The sequence below is a fragment of the Pleurodeles waltl genome, chromosome 6 (assembly GCF_031143425.1).
Source record: "Pleurodeles waltl isolate 20211129_DDA chromosome 6, aPleWal1.hap1.20221129, whole genome shotgun sequence".
In the NCBI taxonomy this organism is placed as follows: domain Eukaryota; kingdom Metazoa; phylum Chordata; class Amphibia; order Caudata; family Salamandridae; genus Pleurodeles; species Pleurodeles waltl.
Window position 1 is genome coordinate 243,279,485 of NC_090445.1, and position 27,048 is coordinate 243,306,532.

A 27,048-nucleotide genomic window follows, 5' to 3' on the forward strand; every position below is an offset into this window, starting at 1 on the left:
AGGAGGCGGAGAGCACAAAAAATAGTAAAAATGGGGTATGTCCCAGTAAAATGCTAAAATTGTGTTGAAAAATTTAGTTTTCTGATTCAAGTCTGCCTGTTCCTAAAAGCTAGGAAGATGGTGATTTTTAGCACCACAAATCCTTTGTTGATGCCATTTTCAGGGAAAGAAACACATGCTTTCGTGTGAAGTACTTTTTTCTCATTTTTCTGAAAAAAACTAAAGTTTAGCTGTATTATGGCTAATTTCTTGGTCTACTCCAAAGGAACCCATACCCTCTGGGTACCTTTAGAATCCATACGATGTTGGAAAAAAAGGACGCACATTTGGCATGGCTAGCTTATGTGGACAAAAGGCATGAGGGCCTAAGCGCGAAATACCCCAAATAGCCAAACAAAGGCTTGGCAAAGGAGGGGAAAAGGACTGGCAGCAAAGGGGTTAAGTGCTATCACATACAAAACATTATTCACCCTCAGTGAGAAACAACCTGATATGGACCCTTATACATTTACATTTCTTTCTTCATAAACCAAATCAATCTCATTCCATTTCTGACGTGATTCTAGCATAGCATGACCTTCCTACGCTGGGGAAATGTTGAATTGTGCAGAGGTAAGGATTAGTGGCAAACTGAGAGAGATTTTTAAACCAGGCACCCACACTTCAGCAAATTGTGTGATCCTAATTCTGGGCAAATAACATTATCTCTTGGTCCCCCAATTCACTTTTTAAATGGTAAATTAGCCCTGGACTGTGTTTGGAAAGTCACATGACAAATACCAACCCTACCCACTGTAAATGCCAGTAATAAAATGTATAATTTGCTTGCGAAGAGCAGAGAGCTGGCACAGCTCTAGATTTAGCAGGTAATGAATTCTCTGCTGGTTATTCAGACTGCTAAATTGAAATTGTATTATAGGAGGTTGGAGCGTAGAAATGTCTAGCATTTATATTACAGCAAAGCTTTGTAACATGGGATTAAATGTGAGAGTAGCCCAGAAATTAATTTGTGTCAAAACTTTCAAAGGCACAGCATGTCTAGTCTAGGGGGAGCTTTAGCTGTCTCATCAGTCTCACGCTTTTTTTTTTATGAGAATACCCAGACATACATGCAGGTGATGTTGGTCAGCTTTTTCAAGCATAGTTCAATTGTGATAAACGTTTTGCTTCCGCCCACCACAGAGTACAGCCAGGCTACTTCACTCACTGAAGATCTTGCAATGTGACCGATGGAATTTTGCACTTCAGCCCCTTGACAGTTGCTTACGGTGTTCTGGGCTCCTCCTTCATTTCTATATTTTATATCTGTTTGGTATTTTGTTGTTGTATATCATTGGAAAAAAAATAAAACTGCACGCTTCTGAAACGCCGGTGCTTGTTTTACTGGGGCCTATGAGAAGATAATCACATACATTTTAATTAACAGCTAATGTATTATAACTTGACACAAACAAGAGTCTGAGATTACTACATGTGGAAACCATTCCAGGTTTGTGACCTACTCCCAAATGTGGCAGAGTTAACACAGCATATCTCGTGGTCCTATTAATCTGTCTTCAAGGCTTTCACATAAGCAAAACTAGCATCACAGGAATGAAGAGAACAGTCAAGGTCACAGTACAGTCTCAAGGAACCTAATTACATTACCCTATTGTTAATACAATCCTTTTGGATGCATGATAGTATTTCTAACATGGTTACACAGGCTGCAGGACCCAAAATCGGGGCCTGATGTACACAGAGGTTTTACAGCAAAGGTCATATTTGAGACTACCCGAACCCAAAGTGGTGTTTTTAAATATATAAAACTAAAATTGTGATTCGGTAGCATGTTTCCCAATCACAATTTGGGTTTTAGATTAAACACAGAATCAGTACTTGGAAGGGATATGTAAAAGGCGTCCCTTCCAAATAGATTCCTTACCTTATGTATTTATGTTTTGCGACTGAAATCTGTTTGTAAAACATTAATAATTGACTATCAAACCCAAATTGATGGTAACCATTAGCAAAGGTAAACTCTCTGAATGTCTTTGAATGGCGACAACATTTTTTTTAATGAGCAGGCACCGGTCCATGGATAAAATTAGTAATTTTCTTTTTTTAAACAGATCCAGTTTTTCTATTAGGAAAACTGGCTGCATTTAAAAAAGATTGCTTTAATTAAAAGCAATCAAAGTCATGATGTTTTGCTGCCCCAAGCAGCACACTATGGCTGTAACACTAACTAGTCGTAATGGGTCTCAATCTGCAACATAACTTATGCATAATAATGAGGTAGGTCGAACTGTGACCCACTATGAATTGGTATTTTGTGAACTAACCTGTTAATACATAGGCTGGCTGACAAAATACCAATGTATTCACTAGATGCCAGAATGCAAATCACACCTACTTCTAACAAAAAATAATTTCAGTGGATGGCAAATAAGAAATCTCAAATTTAAAGTTGATATTTGATGCGATTTACGATTTCTTACTAGAAAGCTTTGTATATTAGCCCTTTTGTACAATAGCCAGCATGCGGTCTGTTTAGAGTTTAATTAATATGTTTTATGCCTGTGGGTAAAAGCATGAAATAAACACTAGTGCTTGAAGTTCAAGACTAGGCAGGATGTGCTAGAAGCTACCTAACCTAACCACATGCCTCTTTCTGGACAGACATGAGCTGCTGAGCTTCTCTTTAAAGAGTCCACATCTTGGACTGAGTGTGCTAAGATTTTGCTCTCAGATAAGGTGATTCAAATGAATGCCTGCAAATAACAGAAAATGTGATAATTAGCCTCTGACATGTCTATGAGGCTTTTGGTCCCCCTTGCCCCTGGGACAGGTACAGTGTATTTATAGAGTGACTTACCATCGCCGAAGAGGAAGACCATCCCAATGACCATACAGAGTGGGTGAACGTTGAACTGGAGAGCGCCTTCCCATCCAAAGCCACCCCGGAAGTGGCCCATCCACACCCCAGTGATGGCAATTACTGCCAGGCCGAGCACCTGAGAGATGGCCACAAAACCAGCCATCCAGCCTAAGCCCTGGTACCGGCCAAGAGACCTCTCCATCCTCAGATACGACTGTGAGCCCTCCGTTGTGGAACCGCGGGGATTCAGGCTGCAAAGAGAAGACAAGACATCTGAGGTGTGTCACAGGAATTAAATGTAGTGGTTGCCAAGTTGTTTAAATTGTGTACATCTCAAGGACTCACGCATGAAAACAGGGTCAGGTTTTACACCTTGAAACAGCACATTATGAGCCAGATGTACGCGAAAACGTTTTCTGGTTGCAAACACTGCGATTCACAAAACCGTATTTTCAAATGAACTGAACCTCTTTTATAATTTAGAAAAGCCGTTCAAAATCTAACAAGAGGTTTTGCGACTGTGAAATTGACTTCCCCTCCTAATTGTGATTCGCAATGGGACATACCAATGGTTCGTGGCAGCAGCTGGGGTCTCCATGTGCACCTCTCTTCAAACTTACAACCCGGCCAGCCCCTTCTCCAGCATTGTATTCACAGCTCTACAGCTTTCTCTGCAGCCTTTCCCGGAAATGTGACACTCCCCTCTAGTTCTGGACAGTTATAGAGCCCTTCTAGTGTACCTCTCTCAAGGCCCACCTCACCCCTGCCATTCCTCTTCTACAAACCATAAGCAGCTCCGTGAACGCCCTCTAAACTAGGGTGCACAGTCCTGCTATTCTGGTTTTCGGGCTCATATACAATTCTGTCTTGTACGTTTCTTAGTCACGGCCCACAGTGTTTGCTGAGTTCATATATGCCAGAGGCTGCTGTATTAAAAAGCCCAAGACTTGTCTTTTTGTGCTTAGAGTTTAATGAACAGCGCCTTCTCTCGCCCCACCCTAACGTGTCCTTTCACTAATAGGCGGCGTCTGGCCTTCCTGTGGTTGCTATGTGCACAAAGCTCCACACCCCACACAGTAGCAAGGTGCAGACAGGCACTGCAAACCAAACAGAGCTCACGTCATCATCGGCGTGCTGCTGCTGACGCTTTTGTGTGACTGGAGCTTCAGCTCAAAAGAAAGAGGACGACCTGGGATAAGGAAGTTTTCATACAAGGGGGTGAAAAATCATCTATTACAGAGTCACTACGAGGAGCAGGTGCTACCAGATCTGAGACCTAGCAGTAATTCAAATCTGACTTTGCTATGGGTCCCTGTCTGGCTCTCTATATGAATATCCTCAACTCTACTGACAAAAAAACTGAACAGGTTTACAACAATGACTGTGTTAAACCCTTAAGGTATTCCATGTCTTCACATATTTTATTTCATCTTGCATTCCACAAGATTATTTACTTTTTTCAATAAGTGTATGCAGCCTATGACTTTAGTAGAGTGCATGCTTTGACCCGAGTCACCTCCAAATGTTTGGTGGAGTTCAACAATGCAAGTTTCTCACAGTGCTTGTCAGTTGGTCACTACATGCACATCCAATCGTTGGCTTCTTTGCAAAGCGCACGGAGCGCTGACTGCATATATGCAACTGTAATTGGGGGAAAGTGAGAGATATGGAAATGGAAGACTTCAGAACGACGAGGGAATAAAAGACTGCAGTAGAAGGTGGTGTGAAAGGGCGACAGGGAGTATTTACTGCCTCTCTGACAGACCTCGGGGCTGTTCAATTCAGTCTCATATTTTTCAGATTGAACGATTTAGAATTCCAATTATTCACAACAAAATGATTGTTGTTATTCCTTTATCTGATGCAGCTAACAAGCATAGGCAAAGGCAATAATTTTGACCAAGTGTTCTGTGACATGTAGAGATGCGCTGCTTTCAAAAACCGCCCAGGTGGCATGCTGTGTGAAGCCCTTCTGGCGCAGTGGTACAAGCCTTTCTGTACAGTTAGGAATGTGGGAGTGGAATGTTTAGGTTAAAACTAAGGGTCCGATTTAGGTCTAGGTCCTGGCAGAGGGAAGACTCCGTCAAAAAACACAGCGGACATCCCGTCCGCCGTATTACGATCCCCATAGGAGATAATGGGATCATAATACAGCGGACGGGATATCCGTCACATTTGTGATGGAGTATTTCCCTCCGCAAAGACCTAAATCAGGCACCAAGAGTCTGTGGCAGGGGAGAGCAGAGCTGACTAATCCTATTCCTTGTCAGGGGAACCAACGCCCACATTTTCCAGGAGACATGAGAAAATGGCACAACCTTTGACCTATTTGACAACATCAGAAGTGAAATCACAGGACGTGATCTCATCAGCAATTATATGGCCCCGAGGAACTGAATGGATCGAAAGAAAAGGAACTTTAAAGCACTAAGGCAACACACAAGTGTGCAAGAACAAGACCCATTTGAATCTCTAAGCTGCTGTCACTGACGACTTCTGTTCCACAAATGCACAGCTTACTCGCAGCTGGCATTTCCAGCAACACATGTTTACAGTTGGACATGTACTCACAAACAGTGAAGTGGGACAGGCATCTGAGACACTGGACAATCTTGCAAAAGTAGAAAGAGTTGGCCACTGTACTATGACCCAAAAAGTGGGCTCAGTAATTGTATCAACTTTTATAGAAATCCTTAGACTCCACCACGTTAACGTACATGGATGATAGCAGGCATAAATAACTACCTAAAACAAAAAGAAAAAGCTAATGGCATATTTTCTTGAAATAGCAGTACTCAATTGGGTAAATTGCTGAGTGTGCAAATCTACCATTTGGAACCCCTCTAAATTGTTTTGAAACCACTATGATTCAGTTTAAACAATCAGGCTGGTGCTCATTTAAAGGAAGAACGATTTTAGCTTTTGACGGGCCCCTTGGAGCGCAAAAGGGAACCTGAATATATGATCCTCAGTATCTGGAGGCAGTAAAATATGTTTCCCAATAACATATTAGTCTACTCATTTGAGGAAGCCAAAACAACCATCACTGCCAATTAGATCCATGTCCACTGTGATACCTTCACCCAGTCCTGCAGATTTATCTGAAGGTACATTGCATTCTGGGGCATGTACCACCGGTACGATTAGGCAAAAAATCTAGGCATGCAAAGTGTTCTTAGCTTAAAAAAACAGACTAGCTTGAGGTGCTGCCCATGGCATGAGCCCACTTGATAGTTACAATCATCACCTGCAGAAAAATACCATACACACAGCTCTGCAAATAATATTTTACGTTGTCCTAGTTTAGCAGTGAAATAATAGCAGAAGGAATACTACTCGGCTGAGTAAGACTTAATATAAGCACCAATGTGCCCCCATAATTGGGAAATAATGGTAATCGCACCTCAGCCAGTGTTGCTAGATTTTATGATCCATTTTAAGGGAACCAAGAGTGAACTCAAAATAAGTGAAACACTCTATATTCCAATTGGCATCAACCCAGCCTCGAGGAAACATTTCTGAATTAAACGTTTTGGTGTTATCTTAATAACAATACTGACACTGTCTACAGCATTTATGAATTTTAGGGATAATATTGCCAAACATTCAACATGAATTACTGTGGCCGATGCTGCCAGAGCCACAAAACCTATAAGCAGTATATGAACCCAAATCAATGAAGGCAGGGAGCCCTATCTTAATGTATAAATTAAATATTTTCTTCATGTGAAGAAGCACTGTAATGGGCCACAATTAGCAATGTTTCTGTGCCAATAAAATGCCCATCAGTCTTGGCTTTTTGCACTTGCTTGACTGGTCTTTTAGGGCCATATGTACGAAAGCTTTTTCCCATAGACACAGAATGGGTAAAATCCTTTGGTACATCTGGCCCTTAGTCCCATATACATACTAAAACAAGTGACAATATTAGTCCCAGAATGTAAGGTCATATTGTCAGAAACAATGAGACACGTGACATTATAATTTAGGAGGTATTAAAATTCACATGCAAAACAAAGCATACATTTGACCTGGACAACTGGGGCATTGGAGAGATGCATATGGGTAAAATACTTGTGAGACAGCAGAGAGATCGAAAACAACGAGAAGAGGTTAAAACATCTAAGAGAGGGTATGCATAAAAGGGAAGTAATACTTATGTCAACTAAGAAGTTACTCGATTACACTTTCATCACATGTGTGAAAACAAATGTGCAGTGATATTTCAAAATATGCAACAATGATTATGAAGCAGAATCTTCAAATATGCACAAATAAATGTGTAGCTATATCCTCAAAACAAGTAAAAAGAACAAAAGCTTCTTTGAAAACTAACAAAAAAAAATGAAACCTCACAGATGGAAATTAAGGGACTGATTTAGATCTTGGTGGAATTACCGCCAATCTGCTGTGGCAGCGGACTTGAAAACACCATCAAGTCAACAGTGTTCTACCCCCCATATTTAGATGTAGTACCTAGCCTCCAGTTTGGAGGGTTCCCACCAACCCCATTTAGATGTTACAATCCTGTAGGCAGTATACTAGATGCAGATTCCTGACGTAGGGAGACCATCGCAGGAGCCATTGTACAATGGCAGTGGCTATCGCATAGAGGTAAGTGATATACCCACACTGTACCTGAGCCATATTTGTCCACTTGCACAACACACTACAGAACAAACAACATATACACTACTATCCATTGCCAATCCGTAACACATCTACATGCAGAAAACACAAATTGCCATACATTCATGACACAACATACAGGCACCATTGATACTACACATGCATGCACACATCTACAACACAACAACCAACGCAATGAAACACCCAACTGCACAAACACATGCACACGAAAGCACAATTGCACACATCCCAAAAACCCCCACACAACTATCCCACACACCTGGATGTTGCACAAAAGCAACACAGCACACATCCCAAAACACACAACGACATCAGACCCACATGCATGTGGCACACATACAGACACAACCACATCACCCACTCCAGCTCCCTCCAACTCAACCAGCCAATCCAATCTTCCACACACATTCATATACTGACTCACATACACAACTGGACTCACAACACCACAGGTACAGATTCACTTGCAATGTGCACACACAGACATCGTGACAAGTGTGATGCCATCGTTGTTGTGATGCCAGCATTCATTTGGCAATGAATACGGACACCACAATAACAATTGTGTATGTGTGCGATATGTGTCTTGTACAAGTGTGTCCCCATCACTGACACAAATGTGTTCCCGACATATGCATGTCAGAGGTATTTAAAAAAAAAAACATACCTGTAGCATGTATATATTTCTGCAAAGGTCCCGAGCTCAGGTGAAGTGCCCACACAACGTACACAGTGCATGCAGTATCCCTACCTTCGAGTCCGGCAACAGCAGGGTCGTGTGTCCTCTGTGGTCCAGTGTCAGCAGCGATGGAAGGTGATGTTCAATCAGGTCCAGTCCACAACGCAAGCGGAAATGTGGAAAAAGGTAGGTTTTGTGACCCTCTGAACCACAAACTCGCCGGTGCTGAGGTCGGACTGCCACAGTTAGCTTGGCAGTATGGCACATCCAAATCTGCTTGGCAGTAAAGGTGGCTGGAGTCCCGACGTCAGTCTCTATTCCCAGTGCCGCCGTCGAGGTGCTGGAGATTCTTCGCAGAGTTGGCGTGACTCGGGCGCTCTTTCACCTATGGTCCTGCCCAGTGCTTCAAATGGACCGGTACTGTGTGGTAGTGAGTACAGACACTTATTTTGAGAGGGAGAGTACCTGCACTTCTCATGAAAAACGCAATACTTTTCCTTGGAGAGTACCCGCACTTCTCAGAAACAGGTAGCTACTCTGATATAGAGTACCTGCACTTCTATTTTTCCATTTCAAGCACTGGTCCCGCCAACACCTAAATAGGGCAGGCGGAATGCCTTGTAGGTGGACAATGGGTTTTCCGTTGAACATTGGATGGCAGGACCATTACTGCCAAGATCTAAATCAGGCCCTAAGTCTACAATAAAACTTAAGGAACATCAAAAGAGCTAAAACCACATCTTTAGGCATATATGATCCATTTTTAACTATAGTGCCTTGTGATATTCTTAAAGAAAGTTTAAAAGTCACAAAAGTCTAATGCTCAGTCTTCTGGAAACAACTCAGATAATGTGATCAACAATTCAGTAGGTCTAGGCAACAGGCGCTGCAGTTAGCTTCACAGAGCGGCGCCGCGCTGGTGGCTGTGCATGGCTGGCTCAGGGGGGACTGATGTCTGTCTGGTGTATGTACCCCTCAGAGGGCGCGAGGGCCAATAACTCACGGCATGGGAGCACCATCAGGATCCAATGAGGGGACAACGCGGAGACCTCCAACCCCAACTCTGAGTGAGTGACTTTTGACCCCGCTGTGGAGCTACCACTGCCTGTTGCAAGGTTACGGCTTCTTGCTGCAGGTATCTGTGCTTGATTGAGCCTTGTGTTCGATTGCTGAGCTCATCCTTCTTTGGCAGGTCATGTCTCGGTGAACACCAGGTTCCACGGTCCACCGTGGGGACAGGCGCAGCAAATGACAAGCTCCCGTTGAAACAGTGGGAAGCTACCTGCAAAATGTTGGGAATACTCCAAATCCTGTAAGTTTGTCTGTTTTGAACAACTTTTGGAAACGTTTCCAGGCTGAAGCACCCACAACCCACCGCACCGAGGAAGTTTGATCACAGACAGTGTGTAATTTTATGTGGGCTTTCAGGGAATCAAAGCAATGAGCTGAGCTCACTAGGGAGGGAGAGAAGAAACCACTGCACTGTTGTGTTGGTATTTTTGGATGGTGGGACAGGGGGAAGGGGCGCAAAGGGAAGCCGGTGTGTGATATTTTTTTTTTTGCCGCCTGCTCACATTTTGAATTTGCGTAAGCGCCGCACTTTGTTTCAAAAACAGGAGTCCGCCATTCTTTGTGTGTGCAGTGCCAAAATGTGCTGTATATGAAAGAGGTGAACATCGGATTCCATTTCTCCTCTGTGAGGTTTAAAAATTGTACTTTCTAATTATATGTTCAAGTATGTACAGGTAAAGGTTAAAATTAGCGGCATTAGATAATTCTCTTTATCTTTGTATCGACCAGGACATTAAAATACTGGTGGTGACAGGAGAAAACCTGTCACGTGGCAACCCTAGACATTGCTGCGAATGTGGGAATTCCTTAAAGAGTGTATGGTCACTTTTCAGCAACAGCGGTGAAGTCTCAGCTGTATTTTGTGCTTTATTAGTTCAAGAGTTCAAGGGGGGGCGAAGTGGTTCAGGGAACATGGCGGCTGTCTAAAAGGAGCCGGTCGCGGAGGGCTCCGTTGCGTGAATGACGCAGTGAAATAATTATGCCTTACTGGGGAAACGTGAAGGTTTGACGGGTTGGCAGTGGGGGTCTGCTTTACGTTTTTGGTTTTACGGTGGTGCAAGGGAGGCAAAGGAGCTGGCGGGAGCACGGGACGCGTCGGAGCATGGGGTGGTGCCGTTGTTGAGAGCCTCCCTGGAGCTCTTTCGGGTCAGGGAGGTGGCGGCTCGTGTTCCCTACCGGGGAAATCAGGGCAGGGCCAGCACAGGGCCGGATTCTTCAAGAAAGAAGAGAAGGAGTTTGAGGATTCCTCAGTACATCGAGGACTTGGTGATTTCAGGTACTGAAGGGGAAAAAACAAGATTTAAAGGGTTTGAAGGTTCTGTGCACCAGGGACACACTTCTTTTGGTATAAGCACCATAGAAATTCATTCAGACCTTATGGTGGACAGGGTAAAGGGGCTAGTGGGGGCCAGAAAGGAAGGGGGGAAGGTGGCATCTAAAAATAGTTTGGGACAAGTAGTATATTCCCTGCGCAGCACAAAAAAAAGTAAGAAAAGAGTGGAAGTTGAAAGTCTGGTCCCCCTCCAGAAACCCTCAGCAGCGAGAAGTAAGGCGGAATACGATAATAGTTCTGTTACAAAGAGACTGGATCTGAAGAGTGTTGGAGGTTTGAACTATAGAAAAGTCCGGGTTACCCCATCAGTAAGGACTTATTTTCGAGTATTGTCAGGATCACCTAGAATGTCAACCGGGGGTGCGAGTATGCAAGAGCTAAATAAATCGGACAAGTTAGAGTCTGCTAATAGTTAAGAGGGCATTGTCCCAGACCTCCAGGTGGATGGGAGAGGTGTTTCGCAGTATTCCTTTTCTGTGAGATCTGTAGAGAGGCAAGAGGAGGTAAATGCAGTACAAGATTTTCAACCCATCGGAGATGATCAGGGGCACTCAATTTCGGATATGTTGAAAGCATAATCTGTGGAACTGAAGGGTGGCTTTCAGACTTCTAATGCCACCAGGCAGAGATTAGGGGTCTCTGTGAAGATTTAGGGAAGAAAATTGACGACCTGGCGGAACGGATAGCTGCTTTGGAGGAGGTGGGCGAGTTAAGGATGGTGGTGGAAGAAAAAAAAAAAGAAGCAAATAAGATATTTAAAAGATGGGGAAGCAGGGGTAATGGCTAAAATGGAATCCCTAGAAAATAATCAGAGAAGGAATAATCTGAGGTTTCTCAGGGTCCCGGAAGGGTTGGAAGAAGGTGATTTAAAAGGATTCATGGTCCGATTGAGAAAGCAGGAGGTGAATGTGGAAGAATCAGAGGAGGACATTGCTAAAGATATTCAGAGGGTGCACCGGGTCCCGGCAAAAATGCCTTCCAACAGGGACAGACCAAGGAAAATTTTAGTTTATTTTCAAACATACTCACTGAAGGAACATATTCTGGCTCTGGCGTTAAAAAAGAAATCATTGTCAGTAAACGGATCCCCATTTGAAATTAGGTCAGACCTAGCGTCTGTGACTTTAAATAAATAGTGGGAGCTGGGTAAAAGAATAGACATGTTGAAAAAACTTGGTGCAACAGCTCAGTTAAAATTCCCTGCTTTATTAAGGGTTATGGTGAATAACAAAATGTATAATTTTACGGACTGGAAGGAGGTGGATGAGTTGATCAGGAAAATTGAGAAAGTGAGCGGGAATGAGAAAGGTCTGACCTAAGCTTCTATTGTTTTTCCCGGTAAGGAGATTGTTTTTTTTATTTTTTTGGGGCAATGGCCCAAGTTAGGTACGGTGACCCTCCTCTGAATTTGGTCAGGTTAATGATTGGGTGGATTCCCTGGGGAGAAGGGGGGATGGGCCGAGGTGAAGGGGGAGGGTGGTGGGGAGCATAATAGGAAAAAAAAAAGATCCTCATTGTGGTAGGTAGACCTGGGGGGGAATGATGGGTGGGGGGTGTAAGAAGGTAGGTGATTTTGATGTCGGAAAATGGCAGTAAAGAATTTGAGACTCCCGTCTTGGAATGTAAATGGTCTTAGGGTAAAGAGTAGGCAGAAAAGGTTGGTGCAATATTTGAAGGATGCCCCGTTTGATGTTTTGATCTTACAAGAGACCCATCTTTCTAGGGAGGAATGTTTTGAACTTTTTAAGTCATGTGGGTGGGTTCAGCGGATAGCTAGCTCAAATTGTTTGAATTGTTTGAAGGGGTGGCTGTTCTAATCAAGAATCATGCCAATATTACTTTTCTGGAAGGTCCCATAGATAACTCAGCGAGGTAGGTGTTGGGGAAACTGTCTGTTTTTGAATATGTCTTTACCTTGGTAGGATACTATGGTCCTAATAGGGATGATGTAGGCCAATTAAGGGAACTTTCAGATCTTCTTTTGCAATATTTAGATCCAATAATATGGCCAGGTGATTTTAATGTTGTATTGAACTACGAACTAGATAGATCAGCGGGTAGTAGGTCCAAAATAAACAAGAAAATGCAGGGTCAGATTCGGGTAATGATGCCCCAATGGGGGTTATATGATGTTTGGAGGCATAAGAGTGGGCCAGAGAGAGGTTATTATTATAATAATAAGAAGTATCGGCATCAGTCCAAAATTGATTACTTCCTTTTGGATATTGTTTTGAGGGACTTCGTTGAGTCAGTAGTACATATTGGGGCCCATTTATCATATCACTCGGCAGTCAGTTTAGATCTTAGGTTGCCAACAAAAAGGAGGGAAAAAAGTGGACTTTAGACAGAACTCTGCTTTTGGAAGATGAGGTGGTTACGGAATTGCAGGCGGATTCAGAGGAATTTTTTAGGATAAATTTGGGTTCAGCTCCCTTAGCGATAGTTTGGGATACATTTAAGGCCTTTTTGAGGGGATGTCTTATTAGGATAGCTGCACACAGGAGGAAATTATATAATGAAGAAATAAGCAGGTTGGAGAGTCAAATACGATAATTTGAGCAGGGAATGTTAAGTAAGGAGCAGAGTGAAAAATTTGACGATTTATATAAGCAATGTCAGACAGCTAATTTGCAGTTGGCAGCTCTTTTGGACCGCAGTATTAGATTGAGGTGTGAAGCTAATAGGGTGATACATTTTGAGTACAGTGAGACCAGCAGTAAATTGTTGGCTTGGAAGTTAAAATCAGATAGGGTTAGGAATCGGGTGACAGAAATTCGAGATGAAGACACAGGTGAGATTAGAAAAGGTGGCGAGCAGGTTGAAGAAGGTTTCTTCAATTTCTTTAAGGACTTATATACAGAAGATTTGAAGCCGCCTTTGAAGGTACTGAAGGGGTGGCTTGGGGAATTAGATTTACCTACTTTGAATGAAAAGGAGAGAAGTGCAGTTAATGATCCGTTTCAGCACAGCAAGGTAGAACGGGTCATTTTAGCTGGCAAATTGGGGAAGGCATTTGGACCAGATGGGTTACCCATGGAGGTTTATCGAGTTCTGGGTAGTAGTACTTCTAAAGTTCTTAAGCAATTATGTGATAATATTAATGGGGGGGGTGAGAATCTTCCCCCTTCGTGGAAAGAGGCGATTATCACGTTAATTTTAAAACCCGGCAAAGACCTCAGGAAGTGTGAATCATACCGCCCAATATCTATGCGATTATAAAATCTTTGCTAAACTCCTGGCTGATAGACTAGGGATGGTTATGGGGAAACTCATACACACAGACCAGAAAGGGTTTTTGAAGGGTAGGCATATGCATGAATTGACACAGGGATTGGTAGGGTCGATTGATTTAGCCACTTCTATGCATATGCCTTTGGCGGTGGTAATGGTGGAAGCAACAAAAGCATTCGACAGGGTTAATTGGAGTAATTTGATTACGGTATGTGAATCATATAAAATTGGAGGCCAATTTATTAGAACATTGCAAAAAATCTATCATGACCCAAGTGCAAGAATTTTGGTTAATGGTATGCTCACTCCTCCAGTAAAAATAGAAAGAGGGACGAGGCAGGGGTGCCCATCATCCCCATTATTATTTGACCTTTATATTGAACCATTAGCTTGTAGAATTAGGAGACATAAGAGAATACTTCCTTTCCGGTGTGGAGATCTGGTCAGGAAGGTTTCTTTATATGTGGATGATTTAATGATTTATACAGCAAATTTAAGTCAGGCCAAACCAGTTCTACAAGAGTTAATGGAGGATTTTGGGGGAATTTCTGGTTATGCTGTTAAAGATCAAAAGACCGAAATTATGGCATGGAATATGGAACGAAATGATGTAGTGAATGTAAAGAAAGAAGTTAAATATTTGGGGATCACGGTAACACATGATATATGTAAAATGGCAGAAACAAATCTTGCTCGGGTTATGAGGGAGGTGGACCTTTTACTGAGAAAATGGCTTAATCTTCCGCTAACTATATTAGGTCAGATTAATGTTGTAAAAATGGTGATTGTTCCCAAATTAACTTTTATTTTCAATGCATTGCCATTAATGTTTAACAAGGCTCCTTTCAAGAAATTGCAGGGGAAAATTAGCAGTTTTATTTGGGCATCTAAAGATGTTCGTATATCATGGAAAAAGCTCAGGAGGAAGAAAGAAAAAGGTGGTCTGGCGGCTCCTTATATGCAGTACTACGCATGGGCTTATCTGTTAAAAAAATGTAAGACAGAGTTTTAATGCATTAGATCATTCCGAGCTGGGGCAGGTGTTAATTGCTATGATGGAAGGTCAGGAGGTCCAGAGCAGTTTTTTGTCTAACTTTGGGGATCCGAAGTTCTTGAAAAAAAAAATGATTTAAGATATTACATGATTGGGCAGTCTTGTGGTATGAGGTGAGGAAGATCACGAGGCTGTCATATTATAACGAGTATGCGCTGATTTGGGATTCTCCTGGCTCCCCGGAGTGGACTAAAGACGCCCTGGCTAATCCTCTGAAGGAGGCATGTTTTGTGCAATGGAGACATCTCTGTTATAATGGTGAACTTAGGGAGTTTGATAACCTTAATATGGAGGTAGGAGGAAGGCTGTCTAAGTTTAAATACCTTCAGATGAAGACTTGGGTTGGCAATGTGACAGAGGAAGTGGGAAGTACTAATGGACATGCAGACCAGATGCAGCTGGATACTCTGATGAAGAAAGAAGTGGCTAGATGGTATTGGTTGATGATGGACATTGTGGATGGTGAATTTAACCTCCCGGAAGAAATCTGGAGGGAGTGCTTGCCGGAGCCGCAGCTTAAAGACCTTTGGTAAGTATCCACTACACTTCTGTATAATACTGTTAAACCTGCTGCGTTAAGGAGAAATCATCTATTTTCTATTCACAGAGCCTTTTGAACTCCCAAACAATAGTCCAGGCTGAGAAAGGATAACGTGGTGAGGTGTAAGAAGTGTGGTTCTGCATCAGCTGACGATCTACATATGTTTATTGATTGCCCTTTACTCCGTAAGTTTTGGCAAGAAGTGGGGAATGCAATTAAGGAGATGCTTCCCACAAGCCCGAGTTCAGACCTCTGATAGTGATGTTTGGCTGTTCATATGAGGCGCAGAAGATGGGTAGAGAGGGAGCTAAACTGTTGTTTTATATGATGCTTGTGGCAAGAAGGGAGATTTGTAGGAAACGGATTAGCCCTGTTCCCCCTACTTTTGTTGAATGGAAATACTCTCTAATTTACCATCTTAAGTTAGACTGTGATAAAGTTTGTAAGAGGATCAGATTTTGGAATCCGCTGAAGCAATGGTTGGGAAGTGGTGAGGTATGAATAGGTAGGATGTGATCCTATGACTATACTCTTTCCGCTGCCTTCCACACTAGAGCTTGGGTCGAAAGTTTGTCCCAGACACGGGTGATGAGGTTGGAGATGGGTGGTGAGCAGTTGTGTGAGAACCTTCGTTGTTACCCTCCTCTCTCTCCCTCCCCCCCCCCAGTCATGAGAGGGAAATTTGGAGGTAAGTGAGGATAAACATTTTTTTTAAAAAATCAGTAGGTCTCGTGCCTCATCTCACCCACTAGCGCACATCTATGTACTTCCTTAATCATCTGCTGGATCACAACTTAACAGCAGCTGCTTTGTCTATGTACTGCATTGGAGGAAGCATGCGTAAACATGGAGCATCTGATATCTGGGCATTTCAGGAAGTAAGTGCCTGATTATGACTTTGGCGGAGGGGATTACTCCGTACCAAATGTGATGGATATCCCGCCGGGCGAATTACGAGTCAATTATATTCTATGGAACTTGTAATACGGCGGGAGGGATATCATTTACATTTGGGACGGAGTAATCCCCTCAGCCAAAGTCGTAATCAGACCCTAAGTGTGCACACTAACAGAAGTGGCTATAAAGTGCGCTGGATCGACTCACTGCCCAACATCATCACCTTCCAGGTATTCATTTCACCATCAAAAAGACACATACTAGTACTAAGGACTCTTCTCTTAAACACATGAGGAGAGCGCCAAGAGAAGCACTGTTGCCAATGGAGACTTTAAAGCACTTTTTTCATTGGATTCAGAAGGAACACTGGCAAAATATAGAGGAAAGAAAAGTATATTCCTGTTTGAAATGTCATCTGATAGACACAATCTGGTGGATAGATCCACTGAGGTGACATGGCTCATCATTTATAGTACGCTGAGGAGGTAAAGAGAAGTTGGAACTTACAAGTCAACAACATTAACTGTACATCAAAGTCTCTGGTACTTCAACTTATCTTTCAGGAGATAAGGGGTCTAGAAATGTTTAATTCAAGTATTGTATCAGAGACTGGAGAACTCAAGTACTACACTGGATACTGCTGTGGTTTTCTAACATTGCACCCTAGTGGTGTTTTATCGTGTGTGTGTTTTTTTTGTAGTGTGATTTGACCCTGTTGTGGAAATGCAGAATGTACCGGCACCACTGTTTTTTTCCCCTCAACACTTAGTGAAACCGGCATTAGGTGGCATAAAGGGAAAACAGTGTTTTTGTATTGTGTGTGTTGAACTAGTCTGCCTGGGAAAAGAAAGACCTCCTTGCTCATGCATTGTTTACGGATAGAAGCGCAGGAGGTATTCGAGAATGTACCCAAGTCAGAGTGAATGAAGCAGTGGGTCTGAATGAACTCCAGGTGTCTATGTTGAAGTTGAAAAACATTTTCAAAATGCGAGTACAATTCTAGAAAGACATCATTTTGGCGTAAGGACACAAAGAAAAGATTCACGTGTGGAAGAGGATGTTAACTGCTCTTAGGAAGTTGGCCTTGATGTGCAAATTTGGTAAAAGCATGGAACAAGGGATACATGACCAGTTCATGTTGAAATGTAGGAGTGACAGGGTTTGTGAAGAACTCTGGTTAACGGACAACCCTCTTTTAAATGAGGTCATCATTGTTAAAGCTAAAAAAAAAATGGCTTGCACAGATGAAATGAAATGAAGAAAAAAACAATGGCGACAGAGTGAAAGAAAAAGGTAGTAAGGAGGGAGAGCAAATGATTCCACCAGTGGTGAACTTCCCACCCACTTCCAGTAAGGACCCTGAATTATTTAAAGGAGAGCGCTGGATGTATGGTGCAAGACGACACGTCTGGTTGGAAATGTTGTCCAACAAGAAAAGTAGTATGCAAACTTATTAAAAAGGGGGACACCTTCGGAAATGCTGTCGGAGTGTGCAATCTGAATGAAAGATTAATGAAATTGCAGAACCTGTGGAGGCATTCATTGTCCAGGTGGATAGTAGTGTTTGCAAAAACCTAAAGATTGGGTGGAATTTAATGGTGAGAAATGTGAAATGCTGTTTTACGTTAGAGTATGGTTAACCTTATTACCATTTAGCCTACTGGAAGAGAAATGTGGTGTCATTATAGCATTCAAGAGACAAGAATGTCAATCCAGTAGGGTATAGTGACATATCCATGACATTGAAGGGATATTATGAACACTGTCTGAAATTCAGACCTAGGAAAGGTTTTTATTGTTGACAAGGGAGATTGCATTTTAAGGCCTTGAAACCCAGGAAAAATGTTAACAGACACTGCAGGTCCAGTGACTTGAATAATCTACTGAACCTCGCTGCAATGTACTTGATCCATAAACTAGTCTCAAATTGTGTGATCCTAGGCAAATATTTTGTTTCAGTCACCTTTTACTGCATTATCACATGGCAGAGCACTTTACATGTTAGTTCAGCATGTCTGCTGTACATAAAACTCTTTTGTTTGACTTAATAGATTAAGCTTTTGCCTTTGAACACACAGCAAATGTGACCAGATAAAAATAAAGTTTGAAAAATTGTTATAGCTCAGTCATTTACTGAATAAACAGAACACCTGCTCTTTGCCAGCTTGAGCTCTCTTACCAGACTGGGCCAGTAGGCCATAAAATAGCTTGCCGTGATAAAACCTGACTTGCCATAGTGAGTAGGCGAGTACATTTCTTGAGACCTGATAGTATGGTGCCATATCAGAAATTGCTTGAGGTAACATTAAACCCCAATGCCATATCAATGAGTCAACTGAAGAAATTGGAAACAATTTTTTGATGTCACTCAAAAGGCTCCTCTAGTTTTTGAAGAAAACCTAGGATGTCTGAAGAGTTATGTACACAAAATCATACTGAAGAAGAGCGCTGAACCATTTGTATGGAATGTCAGGGGAATTCTATTGAGTAAAGTCAGGAGAATTTTACTGAGTGAGAGTCACCCTGAAAGGCGAAGAAGAAGCCTGATAAGTTGCTGAGAACTGTTATAATATTGCCTGTAGAGGCTGCTGAATGGCTGGTACCATGGTAGTGGTGAACAAATGTGGGGGTAAAATGTGATTAGTTATTGATCTTGGTGAACTGAATAAGAGCGGCAAAGTGGATAAGTATCCATTATTCAGTATAATGGAGGCTGCCACACTTTTGAAGGGGGCAAAAGTATATTCATCACCCTTGATTAAACTTCTGCATACCATCAGGATTTGCGAATATTTAACCGCACAGCAAACAGTGACACACTCTAGTCACAGAGGTCTGCCTAGCGGTGATTGCCCCATATAATTTTTGATTTACGGGTGGTACCACCTGTGCCCCTGCTCCCTCTTCCAACCCTGCTGATGGGCATTTAGCCCCCTTCATCTGCCACATTATTTACACAGTACAGTGTAGGAGGCAAAATGCCAGTCTGCAGGAAAGAGGTGGCAAAATTAAGGCATGCACACCATCAGATCATGCTGCATGAAAATTAATGGGATATAATGACATTGGCAACACCCTGTACCACCTTTAGAAATTAGGATGCTATTTGGGCTAGTCACAGCTGCCTAGGTTTTCCAGAGAGTCGTGAATACATTATTTGGAGTGATTGATGGTGTCAATATGTTCCAAGGTGGCATTTTGTTTGTCGGAGGTGACATGGAAGAAGATAATCGCAGAATGAGAGAGGTCCTGGATATTTTTAAAAGAAATGGCTTGGCTCTTAAGGTGAAAAAATAATGCTTTGCAACAAGTGAAACTGAGTACCAGGAACATTCAATTGTAGGAGATGGTATCAAGCCCAAAGAGGGGTTAGTTGACAGTGTTAGCAAGTTATAGGGACCTTCGAACAAGTAAGAGCTGTTAACATTTTTGGGCATGGCTACATTTTGTAGCTGTTTACTGGAGGGCTTTGCTTCCAAAACTATTGATATGAGGGTCCTATTGAAGAAGAGTGTTGAATCAAAGTCAAGTGAGAAATGTGAAAAGGAGTTTAATAACAACAGAGGACCGAAATAAAGGGTCACATAGTTTTGGTACAAGTCAGTAATACTTTTTTCCTTGAAGTCTCCAAGAACAAATTAAAAAAATAAATTTTCAATAATTGAGAAAGAAGCATTGGTATCTGTGTGGGTGATAACATTTAGAAACTTTGTTTGAGGTACAAGATTTATGATTGATAGAGACCGTAAATTTTTATGAATCTGAAATAATGTCTAACTTAGATACTGTTTAGTTAGCCTGATTAGGCCTGAGTTAGCTTCAATGACATCTATTTGTATTTGCAGAATAATAGTGCACATTTATTTTACATCAGTAAGCCTTTTTCTCTCTCGCTTAGTTACTGTGTGTTTTACAATTTCAGTCAAATGATAGAAAAAGAAGCCTCAACAGTGGTTTTCTGTAATATAATATGTGTGTTTAGCTTGAGAAAGCAATGTTCAAGATGTTCCCTTCCTTTATTCTGTAACTTTTCAAGGTTTCCTTCCAATGTGTTGTGTATATCATTCATTAGCTGAACAAACCATTGAATTGTGTGTTACATAAAACTTACAATTTGTTTCCTTAATTAGTTATGCATAGCCCTGTAGTGTAGCCATTTTTTAATGTAGCTTTTTGCGCGTTTGCTTAAAGTATTAGGCCTCTGTGCACTTAGCCCTAGATGCATTTTATTTAGCCTCGCACTGTTATTTTACAATAACCAGTTTCACGGTCTTGTTTTATTTTCTTCTATCACACTGTTTAGCTTACTTCAGCACTGAAGTTCTCAAACAATAAATTTTTGCTCGCTCTGTGCTTCAGTCAAGGATACAGTCTGGTACATTGCCGATAGACGTGATAGAAGTTTAGTCTTTAGGGTTGGTAGACACATTCTTACGAAGGGACGTTTCTTGGAACACTGGCGTGTTAGTTATAAAAACACTTCCTAGTCCTGGTACACGTAAGAGGGAGATTTTGACCAGGAAACCACAACTAGACGCTGACTGCCCTGTTGCAGATGCTGATCCCGATCACAGGCCTTTGCTCAGGTCTGAGGGTCGATGTCCTCCCGGGGGAACCTGAAAAGCAGGCTTAGAGCTTAATATGCTGTGCTCAAAATAGAACTTAGAAGAGAGAACGTAATCTAGTTGCACTATGATAGCGTTATTCTTATGTTTCACACTCCTCGTTACTTTTCAATCCTACTGTGTTGTATGGTTCTGGTTATTGCGGCTCACGCCTTGTTATCTAAAATGCAGTTGTTTTATTAAACCCATCTTTAAAACTCAAACTGCCTTTGTCATTTATATATGAGACCACCCTGTGTATGAGAGAACTGGTTGGGATCTGAGTGACCACGACTTCCCTGGGAAGCACTAAGATGTCATGCGCTCGGCTGCCCAATTGTCTCTTTCCTTTGGGAGAGATGAGGCACTGCTAGTTAGCCGGAGCTCAACCCGGATTTGGGGTGACAAGGGTCCTTCGCCGTGGGTTAGACTTAGTCCCCCACACTGTGAACGATCTTGCCGCCCAAAAATCCAGTAGTCTCATTAGGATAATGAGAACCTACGCGACAGCCCAACCAGTATTTTATTTACTAGACTACCAATTGGTTTAAGTGCTTATAACACTGCTTGTTCAACAGTATCATGACAAATGTGGCTTCTATACCTTTAAAACCTTATAAAAATGGCTGTATTTTGGATATGGGCCAGTTCTTTTGGGAAGACTGTATGCAAGCCTTCGTACCTGATTCATAGTTAGTTCTTTCTTTGCCTTTCTTCAGAGGCAGACCTTATGTTAGTCCTCTTGCAGATTGTGATTTTAACTATTTGATTGGGATGTTCCCTAATCAACTAATTAATTTTTGCTTTCTGCAATGATTACATTTTTAAATAAACTTATGAGGTTTTAACCTGGAATCCTTTCTTGTACAGGTTTGTGTTCATTAGCTTTGGGCTATCTCTTATGAAGACTCACAAGGTCTTATGAAACCTCAGACAGTCCAAAGCTTGCACATTTGTAGTTGGTGAAAAGTTGGAGAATTTGGGGAGTTTTAGATTATTGCCAGAATGCCTATGGGTGTCATCTAATGCTTAAAACCTTGTGAGTATTAGCAGGGCTTTTGCTCAGTGTGAGACATCATCTGATATGTGAGATGTACTACTGATGTGATGACCCTGTTTGTGACAGGTTATATTTATGTCCAGCCAGCAAAGCAGCTACATAATGAAATGTCTTCTCCGTTGTAATGCCTTGTGGGCTCATACTTTGTTGAAGATATTGATGCTTTCACCTGTTTGATTTATGAAGAATTTACGAAGAACTTGAGTTTGGTATAAGGTTGTCTGCTGAATAAGATGTGGGGCCAGGTTAAAAATAAATTAGAAGTTTAAAAGATCCTTAGTAGTCTAGCTGTGAATGCGTACCAATTTGGAATTGTGGCATTATAGTCTGTGAATGAGGATAAAAAAAACTAATTCCAGGTTGGGTTTGAATCTCTGGTTGAGAAAACTAGCTCAGCGTGCATGTAGGTAGTATTGTGAGGTACTGTATTCCTTTCAGTGGAGAGTTTGATTTCCTTCCCATATTCTGATAGGCACAATGGTTTTGATTTGTTGATTTTGTGCACTGCGTTTAAAGTATATTTTTTAATTCTATTGTGATTTGTTATGTGTATTGTGAAAGTGCGGTTGAACAGCAGTAGGTGTGCTTATGGAAAAATCTAGCACACTGTTGGTGGGGAAGTTTCTCCCAGTAGAAAATGCTGCATATGAGATGCTTCTGAATCATGGTTTGCATACATGTCTGTGGCTAAAATAATGGCATAAAGCTACAAAATGAGACAAAAGGCTGCAACTTCCTGAGAATGGTAAGTTTGATGTAAAGATACTTGAGTACTTGAGACGTGTTATTTTTGATAAGATATCACAACTGAGACCTGCGCAGTTTGAAGCATTGAATGAATGGGAAAATGTAGCTAATGTGAAAATACATCAGAAACTGTTGAAGGGTCAAAATTAGTAATGGCTTAATAACTGATTGGAAGTGAGGCTGGGTTTATGGAAAAAGGAGTAGCGTGAAAACATATTAGAAGTTGTGTTCATTTCCTGAGATTTCTACTGATACAGACAGAAACGAAATGAAGAAATGTTATCTGGAAAGTAAACATTTAAAAAAGAAAGAGAATATGAGTGATTCTGTTGACATGATGAATTTATTAGGGGATTTAACAATTATGATTAGACCACAACCAGATAAGGAGTCTCAGGAGGAACTGCAGGAAATTATAACAAGTGAATTGTGCGAAGGGCATTTCGAATTGACCTTAGAGATTGCACAATTATGTGAGACAAACATTGTGAAAATGAACACATTATAACTCAAAGAGAATTTAGACCAAAATGTGGATTTTGATATTTATAAGAATAAGGGTCTAATTTAGATCTAGGAGGAGGGGAATACTCCATCACAAACATGAACATGACTGATATCTCTTTCGCCATATTACGATCCCAAAATATCCTGTGGAGATTGTAAAATGGCAGACGGGATATCCGTCACATTTGTGACAGAGTATTCCATCTGCAGAGATCTAAATCAGGCCCTAAAATTTCAAAATTTAATAAGGAAGAATTCGTATTTTTGAATTTGGAAGAAGGGAAGGTTCTACTCGTGCAATGAAACAATTGAGAAGTTGGTTGAGGGGTTTAATGTAGATTTGAAGAAAATACAAATTTATGGAAATGCTGAACGAGATTGATAAAATGTGAATTGCAAATAGAGGGCACAGAATCAAGGAGAACAAATCTTAGAAGATTCATTGATTTTATCAGACATTAGGAAAATATAAAAATGTATAAACATGAGTGGGCTCAGGCTTCTGCGAAGCCTCAAAAGAGTTAGTTAAAAAGGGTTGTAAGTGCGAGTGGTTCTGAATGCAACATTTCAGTTGAAAGAGAGTTACCTGTACCAGAAGTGGCTGAAAGAACATATGTGTAAGTCCCACGGAGTTGCCACAACAGTTTTCCGATTCCTAGATGGAAATCAGAGGCATACAGAGGAAGAGAGAATTGTGAATATTTTGAAGGTGCTTTGAAAAGATCTGGATGTTCTGTTGTCAGTAACTGTGCCTAAAGATTTATAGACAGATTGCAAGACAATGGTAAAATGGCTTTAAAGAGCGCTGCATAGAAAGTTATAACCCTTCTCTGATTGTTATGCATAAGTATATTCAGTTTATTGAACATCTGCAAAGAAAAGTTACACAGAAACATGTTCATCCATCAAAAATTATGAGAGCAACTAAAAACTCACAGTTCAGTTCATGCGTATCATGAGATATTGATGCAGATTTACAGGCAGCACAGTGAAGCTGATGTCCCATCAAAGGAAGGTGTGTCAAAATTTGTTTCTGCTTACATGTTGGGTTTGCGTCCGTAGATCAGTACACATCATCTGGAGAGTGTTAACCTGAGCAAAGTACTATAGTAATTATTGCAATGTGAAAAAGAAATTGATAAAGGAAAAGCTGATGCTGACTCCGACTCTGTTCTTTCAGAAAAGGGGTTTAAGAGCTTTTGCAAAGTTTTGTGCAAAGTGAAAATGGCGGTTCATGCCGCAGAGGCTTTACTAGCAATGTTAATAATGCTAACAGTGATTAAGCTAAATAAGCATGTCACATTTGCAGTAAAGGAAATCAGTGGAAAGTAGTTTGTAAGTATAATGTGAACAGATCTGAAAATGAGGCACAAATGGTTCCTCAAATGAACTTCATGCATCAGAATAGGCATTCAATCTCTATTCCAATAGTATAGAACAGGGTGATGCTGTCAATGGTCCCAGCCCTACCATCACCTGTGCAAGACATGCAGAATACAGGGCAATTTAATGTGACTATGCATTCAGCCCGAGTCTTCTAACAATACACCAGGATTTCATCCAAATTACAAAATTTCAGCATAAATATTCAGTAATTAATTAATTATAATTTCCCACAGTTTGCAGCTACACTCTGAGTTCTTTCTGGACCGAGTCAGGCACAGTGATGCTGCCCGAGGGGGGAGGAGGATTGAACGATTGTGTGGGGTCCTAGAGGTATACCAGGATGGTCTATGTGTGGAAAGAGAGATTGAGGCCATCTTGTATCATTTTTGATTGATATAGGTGCTACCCAATCCACAGTAAGACCAGTGAAGGTTCCAGACCTACCCCTCTTGGGAAAAGAAGGCCAAGTTTAATACTTTCCAAAGAAGCAAATGACTAGTAAGTTGTCAGCAAATGTCCCTATAAAAACTGGATCAACTACAAATAAACATGAGTTTAAAATTAGTGAGACAAGTTCAGTAAATGTGTTGGGTTATGATCGTTTGCACCACTTAAACTGCATAATTTATTGCACACCAAATGGTGTTTGCATTCAGCCAAAAGATGGTGATGTTGACTTTAAATTAATTCTTAAGAAACAAAAGTTAGCATGTTTCCGGTTCTTACAACAGAGAGGTTTGTGATTTTTCAGGAAAAGAAATCAGGCTGGTTAAATAAGTAAAGCTGCAGTAAAACTGGATGCAATGTATGCTCTTATCCTTAATACAACCATACTTGTGACACAGAGCAGGGACCTGCACATGTCACTGAAAAATGTATTGAACATGGAATTTTAAGAGAATTCCTAGGGAGTCCATGTAACTTGCCTATAATGGGCTTAAGCAAACCAAATGGAAAATGGGAAATAGTGCAAGATCAGAGCAAAATAATTGACAAAGTGATCCTATGTTGTCCCGTGGTACAAAATCCGGCAGTAATTTTAATTCAAATTCCAAAAGATGTGGAATGGTTTACGTGGATTAACTATAGCATTTTTGTTTATTCTTCTTCTTGAGAGTAGTCAATTTATTTTTCCATTCAAATTCCAAAATACGATCCTCCTTTGGTACAAGGTTCCACAGAGGTATGCTGAGAGTCAGTCCCTCATTTTTACTCAAATACTTCAGAAAGATTTAGAGTCTTTAACATTGCATAGTGACTTAGTGCTGGCAAAAGGCAGTGATGATTTGATGGTTGCAGCAAAAACAAAAGAGGGTTGTAAATTGGACACAACTGCATTGTTTTATCATTTGGCTGAACATGGGCATAAAGTGCCCCCCCACTAAAATGCAATACTGTTGAAAATAAGTCATTTCTATGGGACATCAGATTGAAAGAGGAGTTAGGAGGGTGTCTAAAGAACACGACTCCGAAATTCAGAGAATAAACTCTCCTGTGAGACAGAGAGAAGTAAAGATGTTTCTAGGAATAGCTGGCGATTGTCGTCAGTGGATTTCCAACTTTTCCTTGATTGTGAAGCCTCTACAGAGACTTAAGCACAGTGATATGACTGATTCAGAAATCTGGGATGATGAATGCATGAAAACTTCCTGGAGCGTAGGCACTCTTCGTGTACTGCACCTGCCCTATGAACGACTATGAGAAGGATTTGTACCATTCTGTTATGAAAAGGAAGGGTGTGCACTTTCTGTTATCTCACAACACCATAGTGATGTAAAGAGGCCATTTGCATTTTTTTCCCGCAACACCAGCCCCTGAAAAGCATTGCTGCGACAGCACTGGCCATCACACAGAGTAAAAGAACTGTAATGGGTCATACATTGATTGTATTTGTACTACACTCATCTGAAACATTGATAATTCACACTCAAAGTTAGTACTTGACACGCAGCTGTTTAATTACATTCGAGCAAATAATCTTGGCTGCAGAAAATATTGCTATAAGGGGGTTCAGCATGCTACACTCTGAAAAAGAAGAGGAAATTAACGATGATCACGATTTCATTGATGCAACAGAACTATATACCAAACTAAGACCAGGCATTCAAGAGGTACTGCTGTTCTCTGTGTCATTCACCAACTGAACAAACCACTGTATTACTGTGTTACATAAAACTGACAACTTATGTACTTAATTACTTATGCAAAACCTAACCAATGAGATGCAGTAGGAAGTAGGTGTCTCAAGAAGAATCTTATTTACTAGTATATTGATTGGTTTATGTGTTTGTAATATTGCTAGTTCAACTCTGTCATGACATATCAGACCATACATGCATGTCGCTTTTGTAACTTTAACCCTTAAAAAACACTGCTGTATTTTTGGGCTTTCTAATTGAGCAGACTCTCAGTCTGCCTGTTTATCCAC

At 41.2% G+C, this 27,048-nt stretch overlaps 1 protein-coding gene across 1 annotated transcript in view; it reads right to left on the minus strand.

The window, feature by feature from the left end:
- Positions 1-27,048, minus strand: part of CYB561 (cytochrome b561) — a 251,254-nt gene that overhangs the window by 198,603 nt on the left and 25,603 nt on the right. Inside the window, exon 2 of the mRNA XM_069238008.1 lies at positions 2,858-3,111. Coding sequence (XP_069094109.1) covers positions 2,858-3,062 — 205 coding nt within the window. The 5' untranslated portion in view covers positions 3,063-3,111. The remainder of the gene's footprint in view (positions 1-2,857; positions 3,112-27,048) is intronic.